This window comes from Hetaerina americana, unplaced genomic scaffold, assembly GCF_022747635.1.
Source record: "Hetaerina americana unplaced genomic scaffold, ioHetAmer1.1.p SCAF_84, whole genome shotgun sequence".
Lineage (NCBI taxonomy): Eukaryota > Metazoa > Arthropoda > Insecta > Odonata > Calopterygidae > Hetaerina > Hetaerina americana.
This window is the reverse complement of record NW_027287472.1, coordinates 1,111,934-1,138,822: the sequence shown is the minus strand read 5'-3', so window position 1 is coordinate 1,138,822 and position 26,889 is coordinate 1,111,934. Positions and strand designations below refer to the sequence as shown.

Sequence of the window (26,889 nt, the reverse complement as noted above, 5' to 3'; positions counted from 1 at the left end):
GACCCTAATGGTATATCTGTTTATTTTGATTCACTGCATTTCTCTATATGATAAAATTTAAATCCATATTTATGTAACTGGGTACAATAGCAAGAGCACCACACAAGACTATCAGTGGGTTCATTAAAAACTGCTCCTAAGCCTACCACCACCTATAACTAAATTTAACTCTATTAAAAATCAGGGAGAGTCAAAAAGAGCACTTGCTAAGCACTAACCTTAATAAATTGTTAATAGTAGTCTTTGATGATCAAATACTGCACCCTTCAATTCCATTAAAGGGGGGGGGGGAGCAATTCATTATTTTAGAAACAAAAGCATGAAAGCCTAACTTACCTTTAAAAAAGCCATCAGGTATACTGAAATAGGGAAATATGTATCTATTTCAGTCACAAGTTTTTCCCTGACCAGTCTTCATCAGAAATTCCACGGCTATCAGAGGAATCCAAATTTTGAACCATGTTTATATTATCCAGATTAATGGCGAGTTCTACAACTCTCAGACTTGAAACAGAATATTCCAATATGTCTATAAAGTTGAAAAAGACAAACCCCTTCACTGTAAGAAGAAACATTAGCACTTTTAATTACCTAGCAATATATCCATGAGTCTAAAGAACACTTGAGATATTGTTAGTTTAAAGGATGTCAGGACTTGTTTCAGCCCACTGATTATGTAAAACCATTTAAGTTTTATAATATAATTCACGATAAAATAAAGACATTTCAGATTTAAAATACAAATAATAATTATGCCATGCAAGCAAAGTCCTATAAAATCAAGAACATGAAAATCGATCTCTCTTGCAAGTCTGTTTATTGGAGTCTTGTTATATAGTTCAGTGTTATTTGAATGTGTCTGAAAATTAAGCACATGCTGAAATTCGTGAACTGATGAGTACAAAATTTTACATTTATCTAACTAGGGCCCCTTCAGATGTTTTTTCCTTTTTAAAACTTCTCATATCAAGCTCCGTAGAAAACAATTATAATTTCGGATACCAGAACCGCTAAAAAAAACTACCACTGGTAATGGAATTTCGTCACGGCTATACTCATGATACTATATTCAAAGTACCTAGAGGGGCAAATTTAGAAGCCATTTATTTCCACTAGGACAAATGCTGAAAATTGACATTTTAACGGTGACGATACCTCAACAAGCGTGTCTCGCACAAACTCACCGTACACATCTCTAGGATGAATAACTCAGACCAGACTAGATCCAATGTACACAAGAAAGATGAATAGCACCAATATATAGACTAGGGAGACAATAGTAATTAGTATACTACAAATATCGCACTAGTTGCAGTAGATTTGACAAGCAGTGGTGTTGAGTAATTACAATAAAAGCTAAACGTGTTGGGTAATCTGTTAAATGCCTGTTAATCGATTTCTAAATAGTTTTTCCAGACCTTTTGGATAGATGTCCATATCCCGCGAGATATTGTAAGATATTTTCACGGGGCCCCCCATTAGTTATTCACTTCATCCAATTGCGGTACCTTCTATGCAGCCGTAATTGAAATATCAATCTTAATTAAACGATCGAAAAGAAAACATGTCCTGGATGTATCTTTGCAACGGACCTAAATTTGCTGCTGAAAGAAATAGCGCTTCGAATGAGCGTAATTCATTTTTTAGAATATGGGAGTATTGCCAGTATGTTTTTAGTTAAGTGATAATAAATACAAGGGCGAAATTACACAGGGATATTTATTTCCATTGCTTTTGATGCACGCAATCTTTCTTCTTCATGACTGGTAAAGTACGAATGGCTTCGTTTCGTAATTTTTCATTACATTTAGCAAGTAGCTTGTGGTGAATAATGAAAAGCTATAGCATTAAGGCTATGAATAATTACTTTCATTTTCTACTGGGTTACATCGGAGCAAAATTTTGGTAATTCTATAAAGAAAACTCCAGGGAATTATTATTAGAAAGTGAAAATCCATTCGATTTTAGCAAACAAACATCATCGACTTCTAACCCGCGTAATTTTCTAGCTGTAAAATACTCGAAAGTTCACATGATTTCATAGAAACAACACGTCAATTGAACGATACATACCTAAACAATTAGCGATATTAATTACGGCAGTTTATTGTCAAGTGTAAACCAAAATTTATCCTACCTTAGGAAAAATTAATGCTTGGCTGCTGTCTAAAATCCATCACATCAACGTTTATCGGATGACACCACACCTTCCTCGTTACCTTATCCATCGGATTCTGGTGGTAGATACCCAACCGCACTGTGCATTGTATATTGCGCTCCTCGAATGTCTACTGTTTCACAAGTTAAAGTTTATGGCTGAAGTAAGGCGTTCTATTTAATCAGGCAATAGCCAAAGGGCACAAATATTTAACCAAAAATCCAGTACAAAGAGTGTTGCTTCTTATATCACTGGTCATCATGAACAAAGCGCCTAAAAGACCCTAAGCACACTATCTGGTCACTTTTGGAGAAAGATTATTCACTAAAAACTAAAATAATGCCTCTTACTTAATTCAGATATTACAAAGAGTATATTGAACCTGGGTAGGAGTTATGAAGCGTATTAGGGTTTCTTTGATAAACAACCTACGCACTAAGAAATTATAAACACAACTGTATGTATCATATGCACTAAGCATTTAAGCGTAGAGTAAAATGCGGCATCGCGGGCTAAAGTTACGGTAAAAATGACGATCGGAGGAGTTAAGGTCTCCAGGGCGGGATTAGATGATCCAGAATATGATAGAACGGTCTGATCCAGATGAACTTAAACTTGTCGCTTTCGTGAAGGCAGGAGAGAGTCAGATTCAGATTGTCAAATTTCATCTAGATGCTCTGATGTATGTTCTTCGCGATGGTTAAGTCAAAAATGGCGCTGGGAAGTTCATTCATTGGCCAACGGCGACACTGTTGATCAAAGGCCTTTTGGTGGAGAGAGGAGTGGGGTAACACGAGCCCGGGAGATTTGATTGGCGGAAGAAAGAATACGAAACCGAGGGGACGGATGAAGAAAAAAAGCAATGGGAAAGAGGAGTAAAGCTACAGTTCAGAGCAGGCAGTATGGCGTGTTGGTGTTTGGTCTCATGACAGTATTAAATAAAAAGCGTCATATTATTTCATTAATTTTTCCTTTTTGATTTAGAGCCATAAGGAGATGTCTTAAAAGATGTTTTTGATATGGACAATTATTAATTTCATTCAGTTTCAAAAAAACTAAATAACTTTAAAAATGAACTGGTCTCATTAATTTTACCCTGCCAATGCAATAAATAAATTTAGTTTTAGTACGTTCAACTAACCTTGCAGATTCAAATGCTGCCATGGGTCATGATATTCCTAGCCATATATTTGCTTTAAGATAAAATTGACATAAGGTGTTAACTATCAAACTCTAACAATAACAGCTACCTTTTTATTGAATAAGACAAATTAGCAGATGTGTTCCAATTTCTATGTGCATCTTCTAAAATTGTATGGAAACTTGGGAACATCTCCAGGTTAATGAAAAAGTTTTAGTAAAGAATTTATTATTGCCATTATTTTGATACCGATCACTGAGTGGAATGATTTTTTACAGTTAATGGTAATCCTCAGCATCTCTTATTTCCATCAATTCCCAAACATGTGAGTTGTGGTTTTAGAATTGTGGGAAGAAGACAAGGTGAATTTAACAGGGAGAGAAAATCCTCTACACGTCCTTGGTGGAAGGAAGCTTTCAGGTCAATAGATATTGAGAGAAATGCCATCCATTTCTATCATAAACAAAGACCTCATCCTTGAGCCAATGGCTATGGGTCATACATTTTTTCAACATTACTGTATTTTCATGCTATGCACGTAGATTGAAAAGTCACGATACTTAGACTCCCAGAGTCATAATATATAAACAGTTACATTTTGTTATATTTATTTGGAAAGCGATTGTCAGAGACTTGATGAGAACCAGAAGTGCATCTCAGTTATAGAAACTGCTTTTCTAAATTTGGCTTAATATGCTGTAAAAATTATCTTATCTTAATATCTAATAGAGGTAACAGTAACTTGGACTACATAATTCAATCCAAATTTTCAACAAAAATATGTGAAGGATGTTCATCATTTTGCCATAACACTACATTGATTTGCAGTGAAATTTACATAAAATTTTCAGGCGTCTTTCCAATCTTCGTTTAATTGGTGGTTACTCAAGAATATTTTTACACCATTTAATTGGGAAAAGCATGCTCAACCATTAAAGAATCACTCAACCATTGCTCATTTAATCAGAGTAAGTAGTTGGACATGCATCAAATTGAGGTTTTTCTTAACACTCCACCACCAACTGGCATCATTTTGCACTGTAGACTCCTCTTAGGAAATTATTATTAATCATATAAAAAATATCTGGCCATCATCAGTTACAAAATAATGCAATTGAAATTTTCAATACTTTTTCATCTTGTATTATAATATGAACACTTTTCATTCATTTTCTGAGCTGATGGCAAAACTTTTACTGAGTGCTTCATGTTTTATCTCTTCTTGGAATTTTTGTCAATGAGGAAAAGTCAAGGGAAGACCATGAAAGAAACTCACATTTATTTTTCTTAGTGGACAATTGTACTTTAATAGATGCTGGACAAAATTCATACCAACACATTCTCCCTCCAGTATCACCCCCAGAAAACATACAATTTATTTTACAATACAGGAAATCATATACACCCTCACTCTCTCGTTATCACTCCTCCTGCAATGACTATTTTGTTTCACTTTAAGTTGTGGAAACGAATGAGGTTTAGTGCTTAAGAGAGATAGAGAGCACTCGCATACGCTTATGGTTCATTAGAAAACATACATGACTTCTTTGTGGAGTTCCTCTTCCAATTCAAAGATGGATTGCCCTTGGCATCCACATATTACAATCAAGATACAGAAGCCACTCATCATTTCCTTCACTTTGGTCCAACAGCAGAGTAGCCACAAGCTAACATTTCTCTTTAAAATAAAAATATACACATGATGCACTTTAAAAGTCACCCCAAATGGATAAACTTTCAAATTTGCAACACAATTAAGTACAAAATCCTTTGGTGGGCCTGGGTGCATTTTTCTAAACTCTGATGCAAATACTCTAGATCACCAGAATACAAGTGTTTTTTTCATGAAAAAACTGCATGCTCTCAAGCCCAACCTATCAAAGCATAAAGTGCTGTCATATGTGGAGGGTGAACTGAAAAATACTCATTCCATTTGGTCACTCATCGTTGTTTCATATATTTTTTTGTTTTTAAACACCTTTTGTTTTGTGATTTATTTTAACATATAAAACACATTTTCTCACACAATTATACACACACGCACCATGCACCATATTTTAGGTCTTTAAAAAAAACAAAAATATATATATATATATTTTATATATTTATAGATATATAATAATTTGGTGGAATATGGACAAACCTTACACCTAGGGGGCCAGTAACAACACAAAAATATATATATATATATATATCCATATATACTTAGTAATAAATAAGTTAAGTGGTCACAGGAGGCACCAATACCGCCTGACCAAAAATATCTTGGTGAACAGTAAATTTTGGACCTCACAGTAACAATTTCCTCTGCTCCACTCTTTATCTTTCTCTCCATGCCTCTCCTTATGAATTCCTTTCCCTGCACTCACTAATATTTTATATCACCCGCAAAATGGTTCTCTGTCACCTGACTTCCATGACTTACCCTCCAACCCTTAAAACTGTTTACCAGTTTGCATCCATCCAAAAATATATCTCTACAATATCACACCCAATGTTCCCATATTGTGGGTCTAAATTTCATTAAATTTTGAAAACAAAGTAAAATCTTCATTTGGGATATGGCTTCAACGTTAATTAAAACTTCCAATGACCCAAAATCATCTTTTGACTTCCTGAGATCCCAATGAGTGCAGACACACACTCTTATGTTGCTTCTACCCTAATTAAATTAGTCATGTATTAATAGTGGTAGGTATGTTTTATGTGAACCTTAATTACAAAGAATGTGGATGTTTACTGCCCCTGTATAAAAATGGAAACAAGTAATAGAATAAATCTATACCAACAGTTTTTTGGTTGAATACTCCTTGTTTGTCCTCAGTAAAGGCAGTATGATTAATTGGCAGCCAAATAACATTTCCTCATTAAAACTTATCCTAAGTTGTAAAATAAGATAGACTTATCTGAGGCCTCATATGAAATAAAAGTTATTTTGCTGATGCCAACGGGATGCAGTAGAATGCAGGCACAGTAATGCAAAAAGTTACCTCTGAATATAGTTTGAGTCAACAGCAATGTTGATTATGAAAATTATCTTAAATTTTGTACTTTGGAATTGTTATTTTTCAACCTGATTAATTTGTAAGGATTTTTCATCAACATGATGCAATTTGTGAGTTGTAGTAAATCATCAGAATCTTTAAGAGTCATGCATTTAAAAATGTTTTCCTATCATTAATCTTCTAAAAGTGAGAAGCTTGTGTGTCATAAGTGAACATTTTGGCATTCCTTCATTTGAAATTAACACAGCACTGAGGTTTATTTGAACTTGTGTTTAGATTCTAGTCAAATTTGCAAATTCAACCTCAGAATAAGTTACCCACATCCTTGTGTGTGACCACTTGCCTTAACGATGCAAGCATTAGAGTACAGGCACACCAATTCCAGTTAAGAGATAGACAAATGGACAGACGGATGTTTAGCATGAAATATGCCATAATCTAGGCATTTTCACATTGAAGCTATTTAATTTGATCACCCCTCAAAATGATCGCTAACTTCTTGAGAGCCAAACTTGCCACTTTTTAAACAAAAATATGTCAAAAAGTATTTTCAGACACCCAAAAATAGGATTTTTTTTGCTTTTTACATCATTTAGTAACTATTTGCATTAAGGGATGGGTTTGGTTAGGCCAAATATAATCAGAAACTGCAGTAATTTTGGTCAGGACAAGAGGAAAGTTCACCAATCCTTGTATACATGTTCCACTTGAAGAATGACATGCTCCATGATAGAAATCTACAAATTATTAAATGCCTATGTTTTTCTTTTTCTGGTTGGTTGATTTTATTAGGGAAAATGAGTGGCAGACAAGGCAATATAAAACTTAAGCCCTTCTAATTGAGGAGCAACATACTTTCCATTACTTCATGCCAAGGCAGGTTATGAAATATATATTTAAGCATGCCGAATTGAATTTTATTGTCACCACAATTTCAAGTTTCTTAAACAATGGCTTCTTGCAAACCCATCCCTACTTAAGCAGGTACTTTCTTGTGGTGTAGTTTCTACAACACACCACCACCCAAAAGGTCCTAGTTGGACCGTATCTTTGCTCAAAACAGTGCAATCTTCAACTAAAAAACAATGTCGAAGAGCTTATCTCGGGTACAAGTTTGACTCATTTGACACCCATTATTTTGCCCAACATAATAGCAACATGTCAACACTTATTAAAATCTTATTACAAACACTAGTTCTTAATGTTTTTCACAGAACAGCCATTATAGTTTCATTTATGATTCCACCATACATTTTAATAAATCTAATTTTTTTGTTGATTGCCCAGTGATCAGTCTCGGATGTCTTTAAGAGCCTTTCAAAACCCACTCCAGTTATCTTTCAAATAACCATAATATCACAAACCTAACTGTTATGTTTGGTTCAGCTTCAAGCTCAAAAAACTGTATGTAAGCATTTAAGCGCCACTCACCACCTCTGATAGCATCACATACCTCTTGGTTATCTTCATAAACACTACTTCTGCCAGTTTGCCCAGCATAGGCTCACCTGCAATAGGTGAAAAATTGCCTCAAGCTACAAAAAGCTTTCAATTGATAAGAGTTTGATTTGTGAATTCCTAAGGGCAAATCAAATTTTTTTACCCTTGAGTGAATCATGGACAATTCCAAAATTCCTCAATGGAACTTGCAAAGACAACTGGCTCTGGAGTGTCAGCCATAATCCAGGCAGTCCAATCACCTAACATGTTCATTGTATTGAATGCATTGCAGGAAGTGGGTCGTATGGAGGAGAGGGAAGAGAGTTCTTTCATTTCTGAGTCTTTCTCTCAATGTGATGACACTGTTCATCAATTTCATGAACTCAAATGAGCCTTTTTTTGATAATCACACATCCACTCCACCAGGTTCTTCACTTCCTAATGGCTGTCACATCCATTTTGAACAAAAGTTAATAGTTTAGCGAAGAAGAGTTGATTAACATGTTTTCACACTCAGCAGTCTGTACAAATCCAGACACTGTCATAGCCAGTGCTGGTCCAAGTGCTTCATAGCGATGACTCAAAAGTTCACAATCCCCGACCACCATTCTGAGAATCACTTGACCAAGCAGCGTGCATGTTGGCAGGTTGGTTGATGGAGGCTGGGGTATGCTTCACACTTAGGAAGGACACATGAGAACAAAAGGCTGAGGCCAAGATGAAGCCCCATCCCATCCACCTACTTGGCAGGAGGTTTTCACGCTCCTGAGCAATCAATTTCCACGATGTCCTTGGGAACATCAACAAACTGGTAGACAAGACGTTGCCCATCAACTTTAGCCAAAATCCCCCTCTGGTAGTAATACCTGCAATTGGAAAGAAAAATTTATAAGATGCAAATACATATTAATGACACCTAATCTACCCCTTGGTTTCATGCATGCATGGTATACAAGGGAACAAATTACTTTAGAATGTCAACAGTTTATAAGAGGCAATATCACCAAGTCTCTACAATCCTGAAACATGATTATGCTAAATATCAGTGAATGCTCCCCTTTAACACTGTGGTAACAAGCATGAATATACATCCATAGTGACCATCAGGCAGGTAACAATGAAAACTATTTTCATAATATTTTATCAATATTAGTGTATTAGTGATTGATTAGGGTGACACATAAGACATCAAATCACATTTCATTATGGTGATGGGGAAAGGTTTTACAAAATTGGAGATGATCTTGTTAACTGAAATCCATAGTAAGTATGTAGGTGTGTTGACCTTTTACTTTTATCCACACTAATCCATGTTAAAAATGATTGAAGGGTAAAGCACCAATAATAGTGCCATTGAGTCAGGTGTCCTTTAGCTCAATGAAATTGGAACAAGTTAATAATAGAGAACTGGTAAAAAGTAGCTCACCTCAGAGCCCTCCCCATGGTTTCATAGTTCATGTCGGGCTTATTTTTGTGTAAACCCCAGAGTCTTGACACTGCCTTGGAGTCGACCAACTTGAAAACACCCCTCTCCCTATGGGTCCATTTTATGTAACGAGGACAGTATGCACCATCTTGCAGCAAGCGCAGCAGGAACTCCCACAGGTAAGTTGTGGAACCTGCTTCCCATAAAAAAAACATTCATTAGTGAACTATAAAGACAGCTTTCTAAAATAATTTTTCTAACGATTAAGTGTAAGTGTGTGAGACAATTATGCTACACTAGATAAATACTGATTATTGCTTGGCTCAAATACAGGCTACAACACTAAAAAAAAGCTTTGTCCAACACCTTCTTCATAGAAAATTACTCTCCCTTCATCTTTAGTTAACGAATTATCGGTTTTCAAATTTGGATATAATTGTAATATGTGACATGAGTACCAACTGAAGTGAAAATGTCACACCTTGGCAATTTATTACATTTAGCCACAGGCGGCCGTTTTCGAGTTAAATAACTGCTCTCATCTAAAAACGTGCTACTTTGAATGCACTCTTTCCTCTCCTCACCTTCTCTGCTTTTCCTCTTGGCGCCTCCGTCAGCACCGGGTGCTCCACCAGTTGCCACCATACCGCCGCTTCCAGAGGAAGCCTTGGGCCTCCTACCACCTCCTGGGTTCTTCCTCCTTCCTCCAGGGGTCCGACCCCCTTGGCCGGGCAGGCAAGGGCCGGATCCCGGGGCCGGGGAGGTGGTGGAGGAGGTTGGGAGAGTTGAAGAGGACGAGGAGGACGGCATGGATGAAGAGGAGGAAGATGTAGGGTTGAGGTGGTGGGAGGACGAGGGGGTGGTGCTGGACAGCATGAGGGGCTGCTGCAGGCCGCTGTTCTGCTGCTGCTGTTGCTGCTGACTCGTGGGTGGCGGGGGGAAACCAAGCTCCAGGAGATAAAGATCCTCTGACGTTATTGGAGCTGGACCAAGCCCGGATGACCCGACCATGTTGCTACCACTGTGGGCGAAGAAAGGGATCGTTCGGTAAATCATCATTCAAAAGCTAAAGATAATGTTGAAAAATAGCGCTTCCTATTAGGATTTAATCCCGCAGTGCTCTTAATAGCAACGCACTTATCTAACCAATGAAACAGCGTGTATTCAACTCGCTTAATACAACAAATATATTATTATTAAATGCCCATTAAAGTTAGTCACGGCCACCAAGAAAGGCGTGCTCAAAAAAGAATGACGATCCGCAACCAGCGGTATTCCAAATGCCAAGTCTGAGGCACTGCCTTAAAAAACAGAATTATGCGGTGTTCCATGGAAATTTGATTACTATGGTAGTGATAATTAACTAATGACTCGGTGAGCCTGGATCAACCCCTCCTCACCTGCTACTCGCTCCGCTGCCCGTTGGCGTGATGACAGAGGTGGGAATTGCCATGGCACCTTGCTGTTGGTATCCTTGTTGTCCGCCCTGTGGCTGCCCCCCTTGGGAGGACAGGTACTGGCCCAAGTGATGGGTCTGCTGGTGGAGCGGGGACGAGGAGGACGAGGGAGGCGAGGGGTGGGCGTGGGTGAGGACCAGAGGGGGCGGGGGGACCCAGGGGTGTGGCAGTGGTGGTCTGCACTGGGCTGCTGGCCCCGAGGTTGCCGCCACCACCGCCAAGGTAGGCCGCGGAGTATTGGTCGCCGGGAACTCCTGGAAGGAAGGAGATACCATTCGGTCAGACAAAGGTGTGCATCAAAGACATTTACATTTTAATTACATGAAAAGCGCAATTAAAATCTGGGTGAGTGTCCATTCATCAGCAATTTAAGGTAGCGCCGCTCAGAATTACACTTTTTTTGAAACAATAGAAATCATAAGCAGCTACACGCATCACAGAAGTCAGTAAAGGCGAAAAACGTCTCTTTAATTCCAGCAAACTATTCTTCGTTTGCCATACAATTTGAACTTAAGCAACTTCCAAGAAGTGAAAGGTAATTTCTTAGTAGCATGCATTGTTACGATGCTCATAACCACAGAGTTAGTAAACACTAAAATACAGGCCTCTAGAAACATGACAGTGAATGTGGAGGGACCAACCTTAACTCTAATATCGGAATACCAATTGGAGCTCTGGGAACGGGGCCAATGTTTTACCTTGCGTTAAAGCTCTGGCGTATAAAAAAATGGGAGAAATTAAGTTTATGTACCTAAGTCGCTTAATCATGGCAGTTAGTCACTTCAGGGATATAGCAACATTTATTTCTGCAAATTTTAATCGCTGCCATTTTATTTACATAATTACTTCATTCAAAAGACCACTTTCCACTGATGTCTTACTAAGCATTCATTAAGTCGCTGAATTAATTAACTTGATTTAAAAATCAATGTATTACAGCCGAAGAATTTACCATGGCTATAAAAACATCAAATTCCTAAATGTGCATATCTTTAGTCTGTAATACATGCATTTCATAACGAAAATATGTTTTCTGGGACTTCGTAAAAGGATAAAAAACGTAAACGTTCAATATACTCAAAGAGAAAAATATATTAGTTCTCTTCCTCATTATATTTTCACGGAATTGTCATCCAATTGCACATGCCTAGCAGCATCGTTTATTAGGATTCACTTTCCCTCCATGTTCAAACGTATCTTATTTAGAAAACATACAAGCACTGTGCGTAAAGGATTCAAAAACATTTGAGAATGAAATTACCCCTAAGACACTGAAAATATATCCCTCAATTACCAGTGAAACACCAAGTAGATCTCGCTAAGAGGCTGCAACAACAAAACACCCGTTTACTCGGGCACTCCGTCGTTATTTTGAATGTGGGGATATTCCGGCAGCTTTCTAAAACACAGGAGTACCGTGGTTATGTGCCAGATGGCAGGATTTCAGTCTCATCAGTCCACGGAAAAATAAAGTCACCAAGTGTATGATGATAGAGGGGAAAGAAGAAAGCTGGGAGAAGCTGTTTAACTTTTTGGGACTGCCTCAATCGGTAGGAAACTCAGACCAGTCGTCATAAGAGCCCGCGTTAGTGATTGGATTGAGAGAGTTAGAGACGGGTGGGTATAATGTTCTGAGATGGAGAGAGTGAGTGAGGATTGAGGAAGGCAAGAAAAAATAGAAGAGAAGAGAGATGAAGTGATGCGGAGTTGGGAGTCAAGGTCAGCCTCTTTTCCTCCCTCTGTGGAATGGCTAACCATTTCCTGGTCATTGGCATTTTAAGAGAAGCTCGTACAAGGCCTCTTCGCGCGCGCTCTCAAGTATTCACAGTCTAGAATACCCTTCTCCACTCCTTTTTCTTCCTCTTTCCCTCTCCCGCTCATACCACCCCACCGCATCTTATCCACTTCGTCGCTCCCCACGCCTCACCTCCCATTCCTTCAAACCTTTCCACTTCGCACTCCTCCCCCCATACTTCTCTCACCCATCCGAGACGCTGGTCGAGACGACCGTCTTCGTGACCGGGGTATTTGCATTACTCTCGTTCGTGCTCACATTAGAACCCACGAACGACCGTCCAAAAGTGCGACGCCCATTTTGGTCCGTCATAGCAACCGCAATCAATTCAAACAGTCCGACCTCGCCGGGAAACAATATTGTTCGCGGAAAGTAATTTTATTTTCCATCTTCAATCATCATGGAGTTTAAGAAAGGATCAGGGCCTGCCTAAAACACGGTAAAATTGTGGTACGCTGTTTTTCTACTCTCGAAGATGCAACTTGAAGGCGAAGCAGTAATTTAATCTGGAAACCAGCACATTCTGGTGTCGCTATTTAAATCTCATAGCGGGTTCATACTTGCTTCTTCTGGAGCATGAAAAAATTTTACCATTATTTACAATGTCTCCTCATGTTAATACCAACTCAAAATATTACTCAAATTGACGAAAAATACCGCTTCAATTTGAGAGTGGTGCGGCAATATTGCGAAATTAGACGGAGCAATGTCTTATCCTTAGCATCGCCACCCTCAAGGGAAAATTTACTCAAGATTGTGTCCCAGCCAAGCTTCGGAAAAAATGAGTCGTTACGGAATCGGGGAGACCTTGCAGGGGTCGAGGTATAAAGCGTCACGTGAGTGTGGAGAGAGAGGGAAAAAAGGGAAGAGGGGGAGGTGAGGAAGGAGGGTGAAGCGGAGCTGAGGGGGATCGTAGGGGAAGTAGTGGGAGAGAAAGAGGGAGGCATGGTGCGGGATTAGGAGGAGAGGGGCGGGAAGTGAGAGTGAAGTTGTGCAGCGGCGGCCAAGTTCGCGTGCACTCGGGCAGGATGCGCCAATATGGCAGCGAAATCAAAACAAAGGGAGGAGGAGGAAAGAGAGAGTGAAAGAGGTTTTCCGCGGAGAGAGGGGGTGGGGCATAGTGCGGGGGAGGAGGGCGAGACGGGACGGAACGAACGTAGACGAGATGGAGAGGAAGAGGCACAGCGGAGTATTCCGGTTCCCGCCGCAGTCGATATTTGCCTTGGTCGCTTCTCCTTATAAAGCCCGCCAAGAAAATATTCCAATAGGAGTCTTGGTGACCGCATACTATCAAAGGGATAATATTCAGACAACCTATTCACGATTGTCAACATCTCCAACGAAAAACTAAATGCAATGAGAAATGCCTATGAATTGAGCCACGGCAAAGGGTTGGTGGCTTATCAACGAAATACGTGTCGCCGTTTCCCCGTTTGAACATTCGCAAAATCTTGAACCAAGTCAACAAAATTGAACATTATGCCCTAGAATGTTTCAAGTAACTGTCAGAAAAAGTAAAATGCAGGTAGCCAGGGAGGTAGCTCACTGTTCTCAAGTATCACAGATATTTGCTATTGAGTGACCCGTCAGCTCACCATTGTATATCTTTATCTTAGCCTATGATCTTCAATAACACCCACATTACCGCTACCAAATCCTTCATTGAGCCAGCACCCATTTCCCTGATGAAGAAAGGAGAGCGGGAAGATAGGCAGCGGAACTTTTCTCCAGCAGGGCTCTCGTATCTTTCCGAGCACGTGAAATCACACGGTTGGCACGAGCAAAGGGATGGATGCTCTCCTATTGATTGTTTCAAGTTTGATCGCGACCTCTGCTCGGTCCCTCAGTAACCCCCAAACTCTCCTCATACGTAACAATCTGTTTCCCAAGAATCCTCAACCTATGTATGGGACGAGGATAGAGGAAAAAACTTTGCTATTCCACATAAAAAGGTTTAATATATTACACTGTGTGTAATAAAACACCTGTATGTTAAGCCTTTTTATGTAGAATAGCCAAGTTCTTTTCTCTACCCTCATCATGAAGGAATTCAAGTTACTTAAGCCTGAAACTGGCATGTTTACGGAAGAAACTTGTATCCCTAGGCAGATGTCAGGAAATGTGAGAGCAATTAAACTCCTCTTGCATTAGGGTCTTTTGCACATAAACCATTTTCGAACAAAACTCTGCTTCCTCTCTTCAAGTGGTTAAGTCATGCGCCGATAAAGAAGTATATTACAACCAGCAAATTCCAAGATGTAAAATTTTAAATGATGAACATTACTACATGGCTGCATTTTATTAAGCTACTGAATTCAATGCACAAAACCTGGAAAACATAATATATTCATTCATCGATAACCGGCTAGCTCTGAGGATAATCTTGGGGCTTCCTTATTGACCGCGAAGATGAATAGAAATTGCAACCGATGTACGCACAAGTCACGAGCAAAACAAGATCCATAGATAGATTCAAGATACACCACTCGCTTCAATTGCTGGGGATTTGGAGCAACCAAAAGGGACGGCAAGAGTAGAACGGAGACGGCAGTAAGCATTTACAGAGGGCTCGATGGAAAGTGAAGAGCATTTCTGAACAAGATTTTCTGTTTCCAAAGCGGATCTGCTACGTTCATGCTTGGAACCAGAAAAAAATACACCAGGAAAGACTTTTTTGCCCCTCTGCCTGTACATCCCCCTCCACGCGCCCCTTCGCTCTCGAACTTGGTTTTTGCCTCGCCGTTGACCTTTGAGTGAACTGAAGATTTCTCTTCTCTTTTCTTCTCTCTCCCTCCTCCCTCCCCCGTGCGGACGGTCGAAAAGACGAGAACGGTCACGCCACGGTCACCTTGACAGCAGCAGACACGCGGTAGTTTCGCCGAGGAGGAAATAAGAAAAAAAGCAAAAGATAAACTAAAACATTCCCTCGCAATCCGCGCGTAAACGAAACAGAAGAAAAAAGACGACTGTCTCAATCAATTGTTTTAATGGCCCTTGCTTTGTGATGTCATTTGTTACCTACGTATTACTTTAAATATTTTTTGTCCTAAGATAGATTTTGAAACATTGGAATGCAGGATCACCGTGGAAACCATTTGTGAAGATTTGAAATTGCAGCATTCATCATAACAGATATAAACACGCACACGTAACAAAAACAAGCAAGCACGTGAGAGAAGCGAATGTTTTTTGACCCAAGTGGGAAGATTATATATTACGAAATAAATATTAAATAAAATAATAAAGGTGAAAAAAGAACGAATCTGGCACAAAATAATGCCCTGGTTCTTTGAAAACTGAAAAGAAATCAAATATGTGGAACGCTCAATGAATCTTGGTCCCGCAGGAAGGCCATAAAAGGGCACTCAAATCAGTCCCACCGTATGCAAACCCTTCATATGAATTGCTTGTCATTTTGGACGAGGATAGAAATGCTCAAGAAAGTAAAAGCAACTACCCTTGAATTCCCACCCACTCATTTCTACTCTCGGGTTCTCCTTCCTCCATTACCCTCCTCTCAAGTGAAGTAATGTCCTTTTTTAAGTAATGGCATGCGCAAGGCGGAAATGTTTTGTTCTTGTGAATATATCCGCCTCCTAATACGCATATTATCTTACTACCACGAGAGTGACTGCATTACGCCTCGCAATATAGGCATTATACAGTAGTAATATATAGCAGGCTAGGAATGTTACTCATTTTTCCGTCTGTGAACGGTCTCCTACCACCAGAAAACACGAATTAGTTCTGTGCAGTGCGGCTTGTGAAAATACGACGAGTGCTAAGACATACATCGCTGGTGCCATCATCCTTGCTGGACAGAAAAAATCAACAAGAAAACTGGTGAGTATTAACCTCGCAATTTGAAAATAGCTTTGAAGACCGGGAAACTGGCTCGCTGCTTTACATCCGGATATCCGAGAGTTCAGAGTTCATATTCAGGCCATGTCAAGCGGCACTTTAGCAAGTAGAAATAAGGTTAAGGCGTGGGGAAACACCTCTTCCGCAAGTGCACGGGAGGAGTAAATAAATTCAAGATCTAAAGCGAGAAATAGATCCGAAGGAGAAAGCCGAGGAGAAGGAAAAATGGGATTGCAAAAAAGAGGGCGGAATGACGTTCGTTCTCCTCGGGGATCGCACGAAATGGCAGCTCAGGGTCTCCTTTCCCTCTCACCGCCAGGGTTTTCTTACCTCTTCCTCTCCTCCACCCTGTTTCCATTCTTACCCTTTTCTCTCTCTAAAAATAAATAATAAAACAAACATTTCCCTCCATCCGACCCCATCTCTCTCTTTCTCGCCAGCTCTCCAGAACTCGCGCACTATTTGTCAGGCTGCCCAAGGTAAAGGAGTCGACTCGTTTCAACGTCTGCTGACTTTTAAGCCGTGTGCGGGAGCGTGGGCTGCCTAGCCGACCCCTCCCTCCTACTCCCTCTACTCCAATGTTACTTACACGCGCGCGCACACGCAAAATCTCTTTTTAGACTTCCCTGTCCAAACCCTGAAAAATATACACTGGCTGAAAAATGACCCCAGCCGAATTTTTATTTTATCCAAAACTAGTTCCTCTTTGACGCCGCGTTGATCACCTTCTAAAATCACCGCGTTCTTCTTTGACAAATCATAGAAATTCGAACAGTTAATCGCAAGCCTACCTGAGATTAGAGCCACGGAGTCTGGGTGTCTAATTGAGCAGTTGATTGTAGAGGTATCAGTTGTAGGGATCCATGTGGCGTCGAGGAAATGATCATAGGTTTGGTAAACGCCAGACAAAAATGTAAAAATGAACGAAATCACCTTTTGCAAGAACCTAGACGGATTCGTTTTCCTGAGATATTTCGCGGTAGCAAAACTGATCAATGTGTATTAGCATACATATTTCTTTTCCTAGAATGTTTCCCTTCCTTTTTCAAGGTTGTCGTCCTAAAACCCTCTACATACACCCTTGCAGCGTCTTGCAAGGAACTGTGTCGATCCGGATGTATTTACGGCATGATACACAGGTACCTTTACTTCACCAAACTGAAGGTACCAGTGTTTAACAGTATTGTAGCTCCCTAATCAATCGATAGTATCGATTGTGGTTAGGATTGAAAGCTGATACAAGCATTTTAAACAGGCCCAGAAATAAATAATTAATTCTGGCTATTCCCTATTCGCCATTCTGGGTGTGGAACCCCTGAAACTAAGATGTCAGACTTCTGCCAATTTAATATCTCGAGTAGGTATGAAATAGCTTTGGAACAGCTGAGGAAGTGGATGATGGGGAAATTCACCAAAATACTCTCGATGACGCTTGATGATCAAGCCATCTGCCATATGTTTCCGGTCCTCGGGATAAATATTTGAATAAAAAATGACAAAAGGTATATATACGGGTGAGGTAGAATTAATTACACGCAAGCATACAAAACTGAAAATTTGGAAGGAAGCGGAAGAAGAGTAGACGTAAGGAGGGAGCCGACAGGGAGAAGGAGGTAACGAGATTGAAAAAGGTGAGAGAGCGGAAAAGGGGGGGAAGGGTGAGAGGTTGTGGAAGGAAGGAGTCAGTGGGGATATAAACTCAGAGGTTTTAAAATAGCGAGGGATCCGCTTGGTGCGGCATACGTGATGGCTTGCTCGCGAAACGGGGGGCGGAGTGGATGGCATGAATATCGGCAGTTGGGGTGGTGGTGGAGAAGGTAAGTTGGGTTGCGAAGGGAGGGTGGCGTGCGTGAGTGAGTAGTATGCCGAGGGCGAAGAGGTGGGACCTGAAACGGGGAAAAGGAGGAGACAGAGGAAAGATGCAAAGAGCGATGAGAAAGAAAAATGAAGGAGATAGAGGGAAAGAGAAGAGTGGGTCACGCAGTCAAGAAACTATTTCCTTCCGGAGACTCATGTGTGCGAAATTGTTGCAAATGTTTTGAAATAGTATATTCCAGCAATTTATTTCCAACAAGCACTCAGTAATGCAATGGTTGGCAATTACATGAGTGAAATCCTTTTGCTTCAGAGCTAAAAAAATTTGCAAAAATTTAATTTAACAAAATGAGTAGGATCTAACGGTTTTTCGTAGACTGTACAAAGGCTTACCTTAGCCTGGTTCACGAAATAACGGCGCCTTCATTAAGGCTGAACATGATTACAGGAAAGGAGTGATGAGGGAAGACAAGGGAGACAATTATAATATCTCCTATTTTTTCTTCGACCTGCAGCTTTTTATCTCCGTTTTGATCAGGTACATTCCCACAAGGATCCATTCTTAATTTTTTTAACGATCCTTCACATAAAATGAAGAGAGTGATTTCAAAGCTGACATAGCCCCTGTACAAAACAGCTGAAATCCTGCAATTATTGGTTTATAATATTTTTCTCACGCTGTTCCAGTCTCTTATACCAAGTCTCGAAATGTATTATCTCTCTCAGCCGAATTAAGAGTAAGGATGGAGTGGAAGAAGGCATAAAAGAGAGACGAGTGGGAAAAAAGGGAGGAGACGGAAAAAACACTGAGAGCGGCTGTGAACAGGAGAAGGGAAAGGAGATGGATCCAAGGTAACGCAGAATGACTCTCACTTGTTTGTCGACCTCCTTCCATCCTCCACGCCAGGGAAAGGGAGAAGGGATCCACACGAGCGAACGGTCCTACCCCACGATCGACCCCATATCCTTTTTAGCTTGCTCTCTTCCTCACGCTCCCACGCCACACACAAACGCGCGCCACTGCCAAACGTCACGTCCCCTCTTTCAGCCCTTCCTTCTTTCCTCCACTCATCCCCCTCCCCTCCTCTCACCCAACACCTTCTTAACCACATCCACCCCCGTCTTCGCCATCCCGATGCAAGGGGGACAGATAAAGCAGGAGTAATGCTTGGAGAGGGGATGGGGCCGATAAGGGGACGCAACTGAAAACGATCTCTTTATTCAATCCTCTTCTTGACCATTTACACATCCAAAGTATGTTTAGTCACATATACATACAATTACTAGGACTAAATTAATGAAAGTTCATTATTTTGATTACTAAACCAGTTCGTTTCAAATAGCAAGGGAGTTCAGATAATTTTTATCACAAGAATAATATTCACGTAAGGAAATTAAAATTTAGTGGACGAAAGCGTCATGATTATTCTCCGAGCAGTAAATCGGTACAAGGTTAAATAGAAAAAGAGAAATGAGGCAGTCACCAAGAGGTCCCAATTTACCCGGAAAAATTTCCTCTCCAACATCTCCACTTCTCCCGTTATTTTTCTCCATACGCCTCCAAATGTTTCTTCTTTCTACTTGGGATGTCTACTCCTACTCGTCTTCCATCTCGTCTCCTCCTTCAACCGCCCTTCCTCTTGCCCCTATTCTTCCACACGTTAATTATCATCCCTAACCTCCTTTCACGCAAACAGCACACCTACTTTCACCTTCACTTCTCTGCCAAAAAAACCCAGTTTCCTTCTTTTTTGGTTCGTTTCCCAACTTGTCAGTATTCGCCGCCCCAAGACACATCATCCCTCATGTGCTCGCCTTTCCCGTCCTTATTCTTTATTCTCGCAGGAGATTTTTCCGAGGTGAGGTGGACAGACCTCGTTCATTCTACTAAATCTATTTTTATGATCTGTCGAATCCTTCACTCCCAAAAGCAATCTAGGCTTCGCACGAAGAGCGAAGGCTGAGAAAGGGAGAAGCGGCGAAATCGATTGTTCACTGTTGTAGCAGGTAAGCCTAAAAACTCAAGTACGGAATGCTTTCATTGGCGACAGCAATGATTAGAACGATATTCAGTACGCAATCAATTCGAAATTTTTAATGTAAATTACACATTCATAATACATCCTGCCGTAGATTAATAAAGTGTCATCCTTTCTGCCCAACTACGGCATTCTCCCACCCCCAAAAACCGGGAAACGAAACGAAGGAGCTCTTGATTTCATTTGGCCATAAAAGATGAGTTAAAGTGAACATATGGAATCTGTTTTGTCATTTTCGTTTTTAAGTTATTTGAATTCATTTCGTTTTCTACATTTTGATGTTTTTGAATACAAATTTGATGAGCATTAAATACGATGTGAATACGGAGAATGAAATGTAATGGACGATATTAACTTGAAATCCCTTAAACTTCAACCCCATACATTACATTTATCTACCTCATGTATTAATTATTGACACAAAGTCTAAGCTGCAAACTTCGTAGGCATGTCAGCACTAAATTATCGCTTAAAATCCCGTCTTCCTTATTCCTTGCATTTCACTTCATTCGATCCATATATATGTTCACGTTAGGCTCACGTCATTCATTATTTTTCTCTCCAAGCGCCCACACCTATGATCTCCTCATCTGCGTCCCTGCCTCCTCTTATTCGCTTCCTTGACTTCCCTCCTCCAAACGCTGCGAAAGAGCGTGTCCAGTGGAAAACCAAAGAGAGCGGGAGAAAGGTGTGCTCTGGGAGGGAAAAACGGCACGGGTGATAAAGATGGCGAGTGTGGCATGGGGAGAGGAGAATGGATGATGTGGAGAAGGAGAAAGAAATAGCAAGGACGCGGGTTTCACTCTTTGGTGGACTGAAAAGGGGGACGGATTCCCTCCTCCTCTGATGGCAGCGTTGAGGGGACAGGTGGAGAGGGAGCCAGGGGGGAAGAGAGAGAGGGGGAGAGAGAAAGGATGCTGCCGCCAACCCGGAGTTTGCATCCTCCCCTGTGTTATTTTTTCCTTCCTGAAACCGCCACCTCCCATCCCTGCCACTTAGAAAAGGGGGAATACAGTTTTTAGAAAGCATGCGTAACGCTTAGGGTATGAATAAAAATGTTCCAGAAAAGAGTCGCCCTCTCTCTTTTTCCATTTTACCCCTTCTCTTTCTCCCCAATCTCTCCTCGTACGAACGCCCCAAAATGAAAGGTGAAAAAATGAAAACAAAACAAACTCGAGCAGCGTTCCTCTATCTTTTTCGCTCTCTTTATAGTACCATCCTCAGTCCTTTCCCTCCCAATCCCCAACACGCAACATCATGACGCACGTACTTTCGATTTACCACTCCTTCTTCTCTTTTATTCTCTCAAAATAAAAGAAGATTCTCCCGGGTTGTAATTGCAACCTTGCTTCGTTCGTAAAATTAATGGGATTGAGGACTCGTAGATCAACCATTACGTAGAAGATTATGCAATCGCACACTCACACAAAAAGAGAAACATTCGCGGGCATTAATCAAGGCTATCTTCAAATTAAATAGACACGTTTTTATATTCCAGTTCAGATTAAAACACTTAGGTTGCGTTTGCATTTTCAAAGAGACCAATTTGTGCCGAGGTAGGAGATTTGATAGCGTAGCAAACTTGACTTGGAAAAGAAACTTAAGGAAATCGACGCACAAAGTAAAACAACTGTGCTACCCTAGCCGTCCGTTATCTCTCATTTTAAATGGGAGTGAAAATGCATGCGTCTACCCTAGTACGATTTTCACGCAGTAAGGCCAATGCAAACATGTTATTCCAGTCACCACGTCCGATCAGAAAAAAAATATTAATACGAGCCGTTGATTTTTTCTTACAGTAATAATAATAATCCACCTATCCTCCAGCTATGTTAAATATGCATTCTAATGCGGGTCATCTGAAAATCTCTTAATTCTGAATATTAACGATGATTAATAACGAAGGATCAGGTTTAATCGAAATTATTCTCCACTCGCCTCACCCTCGTTATACTTTGGTAATGATTGTAATGTTTAGAGAGGGGAAAGGGCAGAATTTGTAAAATAAGAGGTAAAATTATGGGAGAGATCTTCAAAAATGAGATAACTTATCTCTCGCTTAGCTCCATAATGGTTCCGTAATTCTACAGGCCAGCCATTACCAGTGCCAAGTTGTATCGCTTAAACCTTGATAGTGCACGCCATCTTAGGGATTCTAGAGGAAAATATAATTGAACAAGAAAAAAAATTCACACATGCACTTATTTTAAGGAATCATCTCCGTTCTACAGAACAGGATGAAACGTTTGAAAGCAATGGAGCTTAGGTGACGGACGATAAAACTCAGACATGATACCAATATGCTTGTTATGGCAAGTTAGTTGGCAATGAAATAATGACGCTGTTCTGACAGTTGCCTCAGATGAATCTGATAGTGTTTAAGTGATGGCTACGTGCGCAGTGGGAAAACAATTTGTCTGGAAATATGAGTAAATAGCCACGGACTTGAAAGAGGGAGAGGAAGAAGATTGGCAGAGATAGAGACGACCTTTTCTTCTTCCGGTGCAATTTTTCGGCAGCGTTGTTTCATTTTTTGTGAAGTGAAATGAGTAACGGCTGGCTAATGGGAGGAGAGATTTGGGTGTGGGGCATGTGATGAGGCTATATGGAGGAGAGAGAAAGAGAGGAGTGATAGGGTCTGTTTTAATGCACGTCCGTCAATGAGACGGTGAGGAGAGGGGAAGAATGGGAAAGGATGGAGGAGGAAGGACAGGAGAGGCGACGGGGGTGGGAGGAAAGGAAGAAAAAGAGGGAAAATGGAAAGAGGGTGGCGGTGTCAGGAGGGAGGAGAGGATGAGAGTTGGGCGGGTCGAGTTAAAAATGTGGGGTCGGAGCGGGTGGGGCGGCTGTGATGGTCGAGGTCGGAGAAGGATGTACGCCAGGCGCACTAGTTCTAATTCTGAACGTGAGGTCGGTGGGGAAGGTCACGTGCAAAAGCGCTCATGAATACGTGATCGCTCGCTACGAAAGGGGGTACAACTACCCCCACCCCCGGTGGTCTCTCCAATACACATGCGGACTTATCCACTCTCACTCTCGTCCGATCCAGATCGTCTTCGTCCCATTCCCGCAGGCATTCCGAGCACGCCCGTGCATACGCACACACACGTGCGCGCCAGAAAAACTTCTTCCCTTGTGCTGAGCGCGTAAGTGGACGAGACGGTTCATACCTCGGCATGTTCCCTAGGAGAGCACACGACGGCCGCAGCCAAAAAACTGAGTTTTTTTAAACCTAACCATTATATGTTCAGAGCATTAAATACGGATGCGTTCAGTCAACGATGTACTTCCTGGCATGCCAATTTTCCCAGCGTAATTCTATTGGCAATCGAATTTTTTTCACAAAGGCACATGGGAGCTAAGATTTTACAAATAAAAGATTTTTTTCCCTTCCGAGTATATCCTGAACCCAAGAGACGGAGGCAGCCAATGTCGATGTAAACAAGATAACCTTTTCGTAATTGTCTCATTCATTCCAGATGAGCAAGAGCATTTTTTTAACATCGCGCAAATCTTATGAAATAAATTCAAAACTATCCTTCCCCATATAACCAAGGTCGATCAAATTGGATCGGGGACTAGTAAACAGAGACGAAAAAAACTGATGGTCAAACTGCCACTGCCAGAGCCAGCCCTAGTTAGAGTTAGTTTCCAAGAAGAACAAAGATAACACAAAACATTCTATCTCGACTAGAAAATTACGTTGTTTCTCCTCGGATGGCTAACTCCGCAAAATAACTGTGCTCAGAATATCACCGCGAGGGCGAAAATTGCCACCGGAATTAAGACATTATGCCATTTTCAGAGCACGATGGGCTCAAGATGGTGGCGGGAAACGAATTATTTTCATTCCCAGCGCACCACGCTCGAGTCAGTAAGAGTGCACGCCATAAAAGAAAAGTCTCTTGGGTTAGAGTTTTGATAGGGTTTCATTGAAGTAGCACATTTTCTAAAGGAATTTGACTGAAACATTCACCAAAAAATACTGCTACGAAATAGCCTGTGATTCACTATTAGATTAAAATCGCGATTGGGACTGGAAAAAAATTTCACGAAAGATTATTTGACGGGACATTTCTGGCGAAAATCTTCATCATCCCTCCACGATTTTCACGAGGAGGATGGGGAGAAAAATGATTGAGTACGCAGAGAAGAATATTATTAATGGACAGATATAAGAGTGGAGCTCCGTTTTATTTTTGGTTTTGGTATCCCAAGGGTATGGGAAGCAAAAGGCATCCGAAAATAGCGAGAAAATTAACTCGGAAGCTATTTCCCTCCTCTCTGAAAGAACAAAGAACAGACCTGAATTCACCAGCCTGCTGCGTCAGGCATCAGCAGAGTTCGCCACAGAAAAGAGAATGGCGATCATTATTTAATCACATCACATCATGCCCTAAGAATCAATCAAAATATGAAAGCATTCCTCTGATCTGAGGGTGGGCGAAAGATACAAACTCCCACGCTGCCCTGTCTTCTTCCTTCTGCTTTCTTCTTCCATCCACTCTCCGCTGTCTCCATCACGGGAGCTCTCGACAAGAGTGGAGCTAGTCCCCACCCACCATTCCTTTCTCATTCGGCCCTTCGCTTCTCTCTCTCTCTGTTTCCCTCTCCTTAATTATTTTATGAAAAAAGGCTATATTCAATTACTGCGAATTGACATGAAATAAGACTCACAATTGTAACTGTAGTCCTTTCATCTGCGCGCTCACAAATATGTTTCTCCGCTATATTGATTATATCTCACCGTTACCACATGACATTCATGCCCACTTGAATTTCGACGCAATCAAAAATCCCACGTTTATCGGCGTGTACTTCTCTACGCTCTTTGCACATTTTCACCCCCAAATTTACTCGAGCTCGCATCACGTCACTCCACGCAATCATTGTTTTACACACCACCTCCCCTCATCTTAGCTCGCGAATCAAATTGAAGCGTGTAATTTCACGCCCGCTAATTTTACCACTCTCCTATACTTGGATAAACTCTCATCTTTTATCATTTTATGCCTCACTAGTCACGGCGACGTGTTTAATGCAAGTGACATCTTGACGGTTTCGATTTTCCTCCTTGAAGCGTGGTCAATTATTTATCTCTCTTCCTCGCTCAACCCTCCGAAGGCGATAGGAGGCGGCGGGTCTTTTTTTTATTCCCAAGTCTTTTTAATTTAGAGCCCACCAATCCCACCACCTTGTCGCGCTTACAATCTCTCCCACAGCTCTCTCTCCTTCAGTCCCACGAATCTTCCTCCACCCTTCTCCAAACACCCCTTCAAAACTAACCAACACTTGCCCCCTTCCCTCCACATGGCTGAGAAAGTTTTCTCCAGAAATACATCTCATCAACCGATGATGGTTTGGGATGGCGTTATCACTGAAAAATGCATTACTGCCGCTATTCGGACACGGGCCCACGCCGTGAGAAAACAGCACGCCAGGCAACGCACCAGTTCCATCGTAAGCAGGGAGATCAGGTTGAGAGGATAGATGTATACATGAAGGGAAAAATAAGAGGGGAGGGGTACGGAATGGTAAGTTTTGGAGGATTGAGAGAGGGGGTGTGAGTGAGAGGATGAGGTAAGAGAGAAAACCAACCAGGCGTTGACAATGCACATCCCTTCTAATTAGGAAAGACGAGATAGGGAGGTAGAGGTGAGGTTAACGTGAATGTGAGCGTGTGGCGGAGAGGAGGGAAAGGCACATAAGAGAGATGGGAATACGAATTGCAGGGATTATATTCGACCGCCATTTAGGTGGAGTGCACCATAGGTCCACCCACGCATCGCCTACTCCAAGTATCTCACCAGATGAAAATGAAGAGTGTAAGACGTCCGAGGGAGATACCAAAGGGAATGGGGAGGGAAAGAGGAGGGGTGGGCTTTCCGATTTCCAGATAGAGAAGGAGGACCAAATGGGCTGGAAAAAAGAAGCGAAGGTGAAAGAGAAAGGACGGGCTTGGAGCACGGGACGGGATAGAGACCTTGGGAATGACAGAAAAGAAATCATCCCAAAGGATAAGGAAGTATAAAAACATGGTGAGTTTAGATTTCAGCATAAAAAATGAGTGTAAGGCTATTCTGGAATGTGCTGATACCATGTGCTCTTGTATTTTTATAAAAATCTATGGAATAAACAAGGGGAGCATTCTTTTACCGAAGGTGCGAACTTATGACTTAGGTAAAAACATATTTAAAAGATTTCAACAAATATGCTTTTCATTTTACAAAAGGAGCATGCTTCTCGGAAATCTGACGATTTTATGGAGATAACTTTAAAACCAAGTTCAAGTTTTTCAGGAAAAATGTATACTTCAAATCCGGAACAATTGAGAAAATAAAATATTGCTAATAGTACGAAAAAATATAGAATGTACTGCCAAGGTGACTTTCCAAAACATTGTTGAGGATAGCTGAAGAAGACTTGAGGGAAGGCGAACAGAAATTTCAAGCGACTAGGTGTTTAAGAAGATTACCCGAGCGACGCATAAACACGATATACGCTGGAAGGATGCTTAAATATATGAAGGAATATGGAGAAATTGAGAAAATACAACAAAATCCGAGTAATTTACAAGAAATAATGCCTTGAAACGGCGGCAGGTAGAGACAAAAAGGAATATCAATAGACATTTAAATTGAAAACAAATACTTAAATTTGGCGCCCTTGACAGTATTTAGCGAAAGTAACGCCGATGGCATCGTTGAGACATTCATTGCTCTCGAAAGGGAAGCGAATAGAAGACAATTCCA

The 26,889-nt window shown here is 41.0% G+C and overlaps 1 protein-coding gene across 1 annotated transcript in view; it reads right to left on the bottom strand.

Moving 5' to 3' along the window:
* Nucleotides 1–4,597: 4,597 nt before the first annotated feature.
* Nucleotides 4,598–26,889, bottom strand: part of LOC139698383 (ecdysone-induced protein 74EF-like) — a 75,851-nt gene continuing 53,559 nt past the window's right edge. Inside the window, exons 3-6 of the mRNA XM_071597277.1 lie at nucleotides 10,571–10,881; nucleotides 9,755–10,191; nucleotides 9,171–9,363; nucleotides 4,598–8,610 (exon numbers count right to left, since the gene is read on the bottom strand). Coding sequence (XP_071453378.1) covers nucleotides 8,502–8,610; nucleotides 9,171–9,363; nucleotides 9,755–10,191; nucleotides 10,571–10,881 — 1,050 coding nt within the window. The 3' untranslated portion in view covers nucleotides 4,598–8,501. The remainder of the gene's footprint in view (nucleotides 8,611–9,170; nucleotides 9,364–9,754; nucleotides 10,192–10,570; nucleotides 10,882–26,889) is intronic.